Raw genomic sequence first — 10,406 nt, 5'->3', positions numbered from 1 at the left:
ACAGGGAGGAGTAGAGGGATTCATTTCTATGCTAGCATCTGGCGAGATGCCTTCCTCCAAGATTGCTGAGGATTTATAGTCATTTCTGACAAGGCTAGTATCCAAATGCAGAGAAGAGCCAAGTCTCACCCTTAGAGGCTGACGGAAAGAAAGCGTCTGGTGCTGGGGCAGCAGAGGCAGGAGGGGAACGCTGCCCGCCCGCCCGCGGCTCCTCCCCGCGCTCGCAGGCCCACTCCCAAAATAAGCACACACTTCCCGGTTCCAGCCCGAAGCTCTGCGTGCGCCTCTACACGTAGCCGCAGACGGTCCCTAAATAGGTCTGCGTGGAGCAAACAGTCCCCCGACGTGGGGCCGGAAACGGACTGCACGGGCCGCAGGCAGCGGCGCGGCAACTCAGCGGCGGCCAATAGCCAGGGCGCGGCCCGCCCCATCGCCTCCCCCTGGGGAAGCCTATAAATTCCCCGCCGCCGCGCCCGGGGCGCCTCCGCGAAGGACCGATCCTGGCTTCCCTCCGGCTGCCCGCACTTGGCTCGCTAGCTCCGGCCGCAGTCGCCGTGGTTGTCGGCCGGTGAGGACCTGGACTCTCCGCGCTCTCGCGAGAAGTTCGCCGCCGCCGGGAGGTGGGGGTGCCCGAGCACGCGCGGGCCTTCGAGAGGCCGAAGATGGGGGGTTGCGCCGTGAAGTGTCAGCTGCTGCTGCTGGCCCTCCTCCTTCAGCCCTGGAGTCCCTGCTTAGGTGCAGACTCGGAGAAGCCCTCCAGCATCCCCACAGGTGAGCACTCCCGCGGTCAGCACCCGTCTGGTGAGGTTCGCTGGGGGCAGCCCATTCATCCTTCAGCTCTTGGTACTGGCCTTGCCAGGTGAGTAGGTGGGTAGCCCGTCCCTCCCAGCACCGCAGGGGTCAGTGGATACTCTGTGCTCCCCAGGCCCTCCAAGGTGAGTGAGACAGACTGCTCCTCCGCCCCAGACCGCGTAGGACCCCTCCAGAACCGCTCTCCGCGTTGCTGGTCCCTGGGGCAGAGTGGGGGTGCTCACCCTAGTTGCTCCTGGAGTTCCCAGTAACCTGAGCGCAAGAATTTTTGTACTGCAAGTCCGGATTTCCTTTTGGTCTTGCAGGTCCCTAGGGACCAACACCTTTCCTACAACTCTCCTTTCTCCTCCTTTCCTGGAGGTGCATGATTTATCCGTGTTGGACGAGGCAGTCAGTACTCCTTCCCTGACCTAAACAGTGTACTTTCTGATTGATGGTGACACATTCCTTCCAAGCGCCCCAGGAAGAAGCCGGTAACACATAACCTCTTGCCAAAAACAACGCTCAAAACTGGTTGTTTTCAGTAGGGCTGCCTAGCTACTCAATACCTTTAAGCAGCAGCTTTTCTCCTTGGGGATTTGAAGGGGAAGCTGTGGACACAGATTCTCCCCTTAGCCGCCCTTTTCCTAAACCTGGTGCCGGTTCTTATTTTCAGAAGCTGGAATTGCAGTGAATAGTCAAGTTCATGTAAAACAACACTTTTTACATTTAGCTAGATTAAAGACAGTCTCACCACATGTTTGTTTAAACATAACTTTGCTGCCATTTGTCACACATGAGGTATCCTTGCAGTTTTCCACTTTTGTGCTTTAACTATAGGATCAATTATCTGAAATTAGATCTTGCATGTAAATGTCCTGCTATACTTTATTTTTTTTTAATTAGGATCATTTTGGCACTTTTGTTTTCTTTCTTTTTTTGGTAAGTACATAGGCCACTTTTCTGCTCGAATTTTGCTTTTGTTGTGGAGTGCGAGTGACAGAATGACCAGAACTCCAGACTGATTGAAATTTAGAGAGTCTTTATTGACTGGCCAGTGTCCGCTCCTCCACTCGGGAAGCCCAAGAGAGAAGCGGCTCCGACCATCTGCAGAGTCCAATATTTAAAGGGGACAACTACATTTGTGTTCAGGTTCCCATAGCAAGCAAAGCCAAGTTACAAAAACTAATTGCGTAGTTTTAGCCAAGCTATTCATCATCCTCCTGTTATTCATTTCTGGGTAACTTAAAGGTAAGGACTATTCTTAATTTTGATCTGTTTGTTCTTTATGGGCCTGTTGCCCAGGAGTGTTGATCTGTTTGTTCTTTGTGGGCCGTTGCTCAGGTGTGTGAGCTCAGTTCCTAGAAACTTTGTACAGGCTGTCAAGCTGCTGAGGTGGCTAGGTAATTAAGCAGGCCTAAAAATTTTCCTACTCTGTAACACTTTCAGGCTTAAACTCAGAAGTAATAGTTTTGTCTTTATCGTTAAAATCCTCACCTGAGAGGGGAGATATATATGTATATAATTTTTTTATATTTAGAGAGAAAGGAAGGGGGAGAGAGAGAAACAGCAATGTGAGAGAGAAATATCGGTTGCCTTCCTTATATTTCCAACCACTCATGGAACCCACAAACTAAATGTGTACACTGACCAGTAATCAAACCTGCACCCTTTTGGTGCACAGGAGTAGGATCCAAACAACTGAGCCACCTGGCCAGGGCCTATCTTCATCTTTAAGTGTTTAAGAAGACTTCAATGGGTAAACATGTTTCTACATTCCTGCTTTATTAGCTTGAGAAACTTCACATTCAGATGGGTTTCTGTCTATTAATACAATGCTTTTCTTTCTCTCAGATATATCTGATGGTTTCAAAATGGATTGCTAAACCCTGTGTGATTCCTTTAAATTTGAACTGAATTTTTTTATAACTTAAACTTTTTCTTTTAGAGTAACAGCTAGAAAATAGGCAAGTGAATGTCTTTAGCATACTTGGAAATTCACCAGAAAAATGACTTTCTTTGTGAAACACCCAAGGAATCTTACTGGGAAATAAAATAACCTCTAAGGACTTTGCTACTTTTATAGGGACCATTTCAGCTTTTGTCTATTTTATTTCATTTAATCACCAACACCCTTTACTTTTTATAGAAGACATTTTTTGTTGTTGTTGTTGCTGCCTTTAAGTTTACAGTCCAAATCACCTTCCTTTCCCATTCTGGCTTTTAAATTTCATGGAGCTGGACAGTAAAGTTTTAATGGACTATAACATCAGAGAAAGGGAATTTCGGATACGAATGTTTTCCTGAGAAAATGACCATATAAAACCCACTGCTGAAATCTGAGGACTGGTTGCTTTTGGTGGATGGTCATGGGAAATTCAGTTAACTCCTAAATACAGAAAAATATGAATTTATAATACATAGAGCCAGCAGTAGCCAGTTTGGTTATGAACTTTTTTAAGGTAGATGTTATAAGCTAATAGATATAGATGGCACACTGATTGATACTATGGCTAGAATTCTGGGCGCCATTTTCTCCCTAAAATACTTCAAGTGAAAATTACTTAATTGGAAACTTTTATTTGTCTATGTATATATCAAGTAAACTCTAGAACTCTAAGTTGTGTAGCTTCATAGGAGGTCTGTAAGAAGAGTACTTATCTCTAACTCCCTGTATTTGTCACCATGTCCCAGCTAGCTATGAAGAAATAGTGTTTCTTGGCCCTATTGATATTTTGAGCCAGATAATTATATATTGTAGGTGCTGTCCTGTCATTGTATTTGGTTTAGCAGCTACCTTGGCCTCTACCCACTAGATGCCAAGAGTACCCTTTTCCAAGTGTAAGAACAAAAAAGGTCTCAAAATGAAAATTGGCCAACTGTCTCCAGAAGGGTTGAAAACCACTGGATTAGACAAATGTGTATGTGAGGCAATGTTGCATTATAGTGTTATTGGAATGATAATAGCAACTCTTTTTTTATTAATAAATCTTTATTGTTCAGGTTATTACAGTTGTTCCTCTTTTTTTCCCCCTCATAGCTCTCATCCACCCGGTTCCCACCCTGCCCCATGCCCTTACTCCCCCCACCCCTGTCCTCGTCCATAGGTATACGATTTTTGTCCAGTCTCTTCCCTCACCCCCCACAACCCCTTCCCCTTGAGAATTGTCAGTCCACTCCCTTTCTATGCCCCTGATTTTATTATATTCACCGGTTTATTCTGTTCATCAGATTTTTTTAGTCACTTGATTTTTAGATTCACTTATTGATAGATATGTATTTGTTCAAAATTTTTATCTTTACCTTTTTCTTCTTCTTATCCTTCTTAAAAAATACCCTTCAGCATTTCATATAATACTGGTTTGGTGGTGATAAGCTCCTTTAGCTTATTCTGATCTGTGAAGCTCTTTATCTGACCTTCAATTCTAAATGTTAGCTTTGCTGGGTAGAGTGATCTTGGTTGTAGGTTCTTGCTATACATCACTTTGAATATTTCTTGCCACTCCCTTCTGGCCTGCATAGTTTCTGTTGAGAAATCAGTCATAAGGGTACCCCCTTATAGGTAACTAACTGTTTTTCTCTTGCTGCTTTTAAGATTCTCTCTTTGTCTTTTGCCCTTGGCATTTTAATTATGATGTATCTTGGTGTGGTCCTCTTTGGATTCCTCTTGTTTGGGGTTTTCTGTGCTTCCTGGACTTGTAAGTCTATTTCTTTCACCAGGTAGGGGAAGTTTTCTGTCATTATTTCTTCAAATAGGTTTTCAATATCTTGCTCTCTCTCTTCTTCTGGCACCCTTATAATTCTGATGTTGGTACACTTGAAGTTGTCCCAGAGGCTCCTTACACTATCTTCATATTTTTGGATTCTTTTTTTCTTTTTTCTTTTCCAGTTGGGTGTTTTTTGCTTCTTCGTATTTCACATCTTTGACCTGATTCTTGGGGTCCTCTAGTCTGCTGTTGTATCTCTGTATATTACTCTTTATTTCAGTCAGTGTAGGCTTAATTTCTAGTTGCTCCTTTTTCATATCCTTGAGGGTCTCACTAAATTTTTCGGAGATTTCTAGAAGATATTTTAGTAACCTTATAAACCGTGGTTTTGAACTCTATATCCAGTAGTTTGCTTTCCTCCATTTCTTTCATTTTTGACATGTTTCTTTGTCTCAGCATTTTGGCTGTTTCCCTGTGTTGACAGAGTGGCTTTGTGTGCTAGGTGTCCTATAGAGCCCAGTGGCTCAGCCTCCCTTATTACCTGAGGTTGACACTCTTGGTGCACCCCTTTGTGGGCTGTGTGCACAGTCTTGTAGTTAAGTCTTGATTGCTGTTGGTATCACTGGGAGGAATTGACCTCCAGGCTAATTGGCTGTGAGGACCAGCTGTGTCTTCAATGGGAGAACTTCTGTGCTGGAGACAGCCTTATGGAGCAGGACTTGCTTCAGTGGGGCTTTGGTACTCACTGAGTCTGCCCCTTGAGTGTGTCGTTTATGGATGTGAAGAATTGTACTCTGGTATCGTCTCACTCTGACCACTGGGTACACTGGCTCTTGGATATCCAAGGAGGTGAAAAGTCAGCCACTGCCTGATGCCACCCAGCAGGAGCTACAGAGAGATCTGCAAATTCCTCCTCTTTGTTTGGTGTTTGGAAGTGCCCAGATGAGGCCCGGCTGTGAAGCATTGCAGGCTGCTGTCGAGCCTTAGGCCTTCTTTTGGAAGCTCTGGGGCTCTTTGACCCAGCAGCTGTTTGTTAGTTTCTAGATTGCAAAAGAACAGACCACTCATATGCAAAAGCCTCTGCTCACAGCTTGGGTGGGGTTGTAAATTGGGTGGGACAGGGTCTCCGGGAATCATCAAGGGGGAACAAACCGCAATTGCTGCCAGTCTGCTCTGCCTCTGAGAGGTTCCTGGGTCTCTGTGTCCTGCAGCCCTGTGCAGGAACAATGATCGCTGCAAGCACCTCTGCGAGAAAACTGCCCTCGCATTCCTGTGCTGTTGCCAAACAGTCCAGTTTCTCCCCTATGAGTCTGGGTCCCCAGAGTCTCTCCTGGAACTGGAGTTCAGAGCAATTGGGAGCTTGTATCTCTCTCCCGATTGAAAAAGACAACAGTGTATCCAGTTGCCAGCCCATTTCCATGCGCACCTTTGTATCTCCGCACTTTCGCACCTCCACACCTCCTATCAGTTTCAACGCACTTTTCTCTTTCCTTCTATTTGTAGAACTTCCACTCAGCCAGCCTTCCCGTGGTTCTGGATGATATCTGTTTTGTCTATTAGTTGTAGTTTTGATGTGGTTGTGCAAGGCAGCAAGTACAATTGTGTACCTATGCTGCCATCTTGGTTTCTCCAATAGCAACTCTTTTTTGAAAGCAAACATTTATTGTGATTTTCCACTGAAGTTGAGAATGTACTAGTCGAATCACATTAATCAGAATTTGAAATAAAGTTTTTTCTAGCTTTGATGCTGTGTATTGACCAAAGTTAAGAACGCTGCTTTTTGTTATATTTACTGAGCATTCTGCTGTGTGCTATTTTTATTCCTTTTTGGTTGTCACTTTGTTATTACCATGGAAATAATCTAAATAAGATTCTGGTTTAAAACAATCATTTTTCTCCTAGATTTATTTATGGAATTTTACCTTAAAATTATATACCCATGGACCTCCCCGGTCACAGGGATGACTGGCAGCCATTTCTATTTGTTCTGCCCTGGTGATTCCCTAAGACCCCACCCCATCCAATTTTCAGCCCCACCTTACCTGTGTACAGCGGCTTTTGCATATGAATGGCCTGTCCCTCCTCAGGCTTCAGACTGTGCTAAAATCACTCAAACAAGCTAAAACTGGGTCATGGAGCCCCAAACCTATCAATAAAAAGCCCAAGACCTGGCACTAGTACCAGCCTGCCTTGCTTCATAGCTAGGCCTTGCCTGGGAACTTCCAAACCTAATACAAAAAGGAGGAATCTGTGGATCTCTTTGTAGCTCCTGCTAGGTGGCTCCAGGCAGTGGCTGATTTTGCACTTCCCCAGAGACCCAAGAGCCAATGCACCCAGTGGTCAGTGTCAGAACATACTAGATTAGAGCTCTACACATCCAAGTGACACACTCAAGGGGCAGACTCAGTGAGCACCAAAGCCCCACTGAAGCAAGTGCTTCTCCATAGGGGTGTCTCCTGCATAGCAGCTCTCCCACTGTAGTTGCAGCTGGTACCCACAGCCAATTGGCCTGGAGGTCAATTTCTCCCAGTGACATCAACAGCAATCAAGTCTCAACTATAGTAAGACTGTGCATGCAACCCACAGACGGGTGCACCAAGAGTGTCCACCTCAGGTGATTGGGGAGGCTGAGCCACTGGGCCCTATAGAAACCTACTACACAAGGCCACTCTATCAATTCAAGGAGACATAGCAACTCTACCCAGTACATAGAAACAAACACAGGGACGCAGCCAAAATGTGGAAACAAAGAAACATGTCACAAATGAAAGAAATGGAAGAAAGCAAACTACTGGATATAGAGTTCAAAACCACTGTTATAAAGTTACTCAAGAATCTTCTTGAGACCTCCAAGGGTCTTTAGTGAGCATGCACTGGTTGAAATAAAGAATAATTTACAGGTATTCAACTATAGAGGATTCTGAGAATCAAATCAATAATTTGAAATATGAGGAAGCAAAAATCACCCAAACAGAACAGCAAAATGGAAAAAGAATAAAAAAATATGAAGTAAGTGTAAGTTTGACATGCTTGATGTGAGGAGCTTCTGGGACAAATTCAAGCATACCAACATTCACATCATGGGGGTGCCAGAAGAAGAGCAAGATATTGAAAACCTATTTGAAGAAATAATGACAGTAAACTTTCCCTACTTGGTGAAAGAAATAGACTTACAAGTCCAGGAAGCATAGAGAGTCCCAAACAAGAGGAACCCAAAGAGGCCCACATCCAGACATATCATAATTAAAATGCCAAGGGCTAAAGACAAAGAGAGAATCTTAAATGCAGGAAGAGAAAAGCAGTTAGTTACCTACTAGGGAGCACCCATATGACTCAGCAGATTTCTCAATAGAAACTAAGCAGGCCAAAAGGGAGTGGCAAGAAATATTCAAAGTGATGAATAGCAAGGACCTACCTCCAAGATTACTCTACCCAGCAAAGCTCTCATTTAGAATTGAAGGTCAGATAAAGAACTCCACAGACAAGATAAAGGTAAAGGAGTTCATTACCACCAACTTAGTATTACATGAAATGTTGAAGGTTATTCTTTAAGAAGAGGAAGAAGAAGAAGAAAAAGATAAAAAATATAAACAATAAAAAGGCAATAAATACATATCTATCAACAATTGAATCTAAAAATAAACAAATAAGAAATCTAATGAACAGAATAAACTGGTGAATAATATAGAATCAGAGGCAAGGAGATGGAACAGACTGACAAATCTCAGAGGGAAGGCAGGGCGGGAAGAGATTAAACAAAGATGGTATGCAAGTATGCATTACCTATGGACACAGACAATAGGGTGGCAAAAGCCTGGGGTGGGGCGGGAACCCCGGGTGGAGGGGAGCAGTGGAGGGGGGGGGGGGGAAGGCCATCTGTAATACTCTCAACAATAAAGATTTACAAATAAATTATATCCCCATGGAAGCTTTTGTGGCAATACCCTCCAAGTGAGTGTCAAAAAATTGGGTTCATACCTTGCTTTATCTTTCCTGCACTTTTTTTTGCCTTCTAGATGAGAGGAGAGGAGTGGATGCATTCTTGCCAGGGATTTGCAACCAGGTCTCCAGACCTGGATCAGAATTTTTAAAAAAATTTTGATACAAGTTTTAATACAAGTAGAAATCTTCCCAAAGGTCATGAATTAGTTTTCATTAGAGACTTAAAGTAATTTTTTAAAAAAATTCAGGAAAATAAGCTTTGATTTAACATTAAAGTGTTTAACTGTCCTGTCAAGGCACCATTTTACATTCCAACCACATTGCTTTTCTATTCAATCTGAGAATTTTTGCCTTTTTTTAAAAATTAAATCTCGCTTGAGGATATATTTATTGATTTTAGAGAGAAGGAGGGGGAGAGAGAGAAAAAACATTGATGTGAGAAACATCCATCAGTTGCCTCCCGTTTGCACCCTGACCAGGTATCAAACCCACAACCTAGGTATGTGCCTTGACTGGGAATTGAACCCACAAACTTTTGGTGTACAGGATGATGCTCCAACCAACTGAGTCACTCGGCCAGGGCAAATTTCTGCCCTTTTTAAAGCAAGATTCAGACTGTTTGGGGATTGCTCCTTCTGAAGGTCTTGTGTGTCCCTTTCTTCCTTGGCCTCAGATAATCCTCACATTTGAGCATTGTGGATCAGAATTTTTGTGTGTTTCCTAAGGCATCTTGACTTTCATAATCTAGATTTGGCAGAAATCAAGTTTTGGGCAAAAATGGAGGAAATGGTTTCAGATATTTCTGTCAAGACCAGTATTTTTCAACCATGTTCATTTATAAACTCTTTAAATTACTCAGGCACATTCAAGGAGGAAAGGAGAGATTTGTCTCTAACTGCTGATGTAAACCGTCAATTAACGTGGTGGAGAGGGAAAGAACAAGGTCCCAGAGAAACCTCTGGAAGAAAGAGAGAGAAGCTATTCTCTGTGCACTTTCTGTGTCTTGGGTTCCAGCCACATACTACTTACTCATCATTCTTAAACATACTGTGCCATTTCATAGTATAGAAATAGACATATCAAATAGCTCTAGACAATGTGAGAATAGGAAATAAAAATGAAAATGAGATACCCTTTTATACCCATCACATTGGCTAAAGTATTTTAAAATGTACTCTGATGACATATTATGTGTTGTAAAGATGAAAACTCTCAGACTGTTGAAAGAACAACATCTTTGGAGAATAAATTAGTAATGTCTACTGACATTGAGAATCCTCATGTCCTACAGTCCTATAGTATAGTCAGCCCTCTGTATCCATGGGTTCTATATCCGAGGGTACCGCATCGTCAGAATCAACTGGATGTGGACTGAAAACAGTCTTTTCAACCTGCAGGTGGGAATCCATGGTCTGCATACATTGTGTGTGTGTGTGTGTGTGTGTTTAGAAGACTGTTATTTTATTTTCAAATATTTGGAAATAGTTTGCATACATTGTTGTACACCATTTTATGTAAGGGATTTAAGTATTTATGAATTGTGGTATCTGTATGACTGTACTCTCAAATTTCTGTCTGCCTGTTTTGTTTTGTTTTAAAGGGGGAGAGAGAGAGAGAGAGAGAGAGAGAGAGAGAGAGAGAGAGAAGAAGAAGAAGAAGAAGAAGAAGAAGAAGAAGAAGAAGAAGAAGAAGAAGAAGAAGAAGAAGGGGAGGGGAGGAGAGCGGGAGGGGAGGGGAGGGGAGGAGAGGAGAGGAAAGGAACATCCATGTGAGAGAGATGCATCAACCAGTTGCCTCCCACACATGCTCCAACTGAGGCTGGGGATTGAACCAGCAACTCAAGTACTAGTTCTCCCCCGCCCCCCGATTGGGAATCAAACCCACAACCCTCCAGTGCACAGGCCGAGGATCTAAACACTAAGCAATGCTGTTCAGGGCTGTGTCTGCCTGTTCTTGAAATTCTATTTA

The 10,406-nt window shown here is 43.3% G+C and overlaps 1 protein-coding gene across 3 annotated transcripts in view; it reads left to right on the top strand.

Annotated features, from left to right (window-relative positions):
• Positions 1-490: 490 nt before the first annotated feature.
• Positions 491-10,406, top strand: part of PLOD2 (procollagen-lysine,2-oxoglutarate 5-dioxygenase 2) — a 289,789-nt gene continuing 279,873 nt past the window's right edge. For all 3 annotated transcript variants that reach the window (XM_070405928.1, XM_070405927.1, XM_070405926.1), the window contains exon 1: positions 491-771. In XM_070405928.1, coding sequence (XP_070262029.1) covers positions 663-771 — 109 coding nt within the window. In that variant the 5' untranslated portion in view covers positions 491-662. The remainder of the gene's footprint in view (positions 772-10,406) is intronic.

This window comes from Myotis yumanensis, unplaced genomic scaffold (assembly GCF_028538775.1).
Source record: "Myotis yumanensis isolate MYYU_CA2020_CCGP unplaced genomic scaffold, mMyoYum1.0.hap1 SCAF_2, whole genome shotgun sequence".
In the NCBI taxonomy this organism is placed as follows: domain Eukaryota; kingdom Metazoa; phylum Chordata; class Mammalia; order Chiroptera; family Vespertilionidae; genus Myotis; species Myotis yumanensis.
The sequence above is the reverse complement of the archived record's forward strand: the minus strand, read 5'-3'. Positions and strand labels throughout refer to the sequence as shown.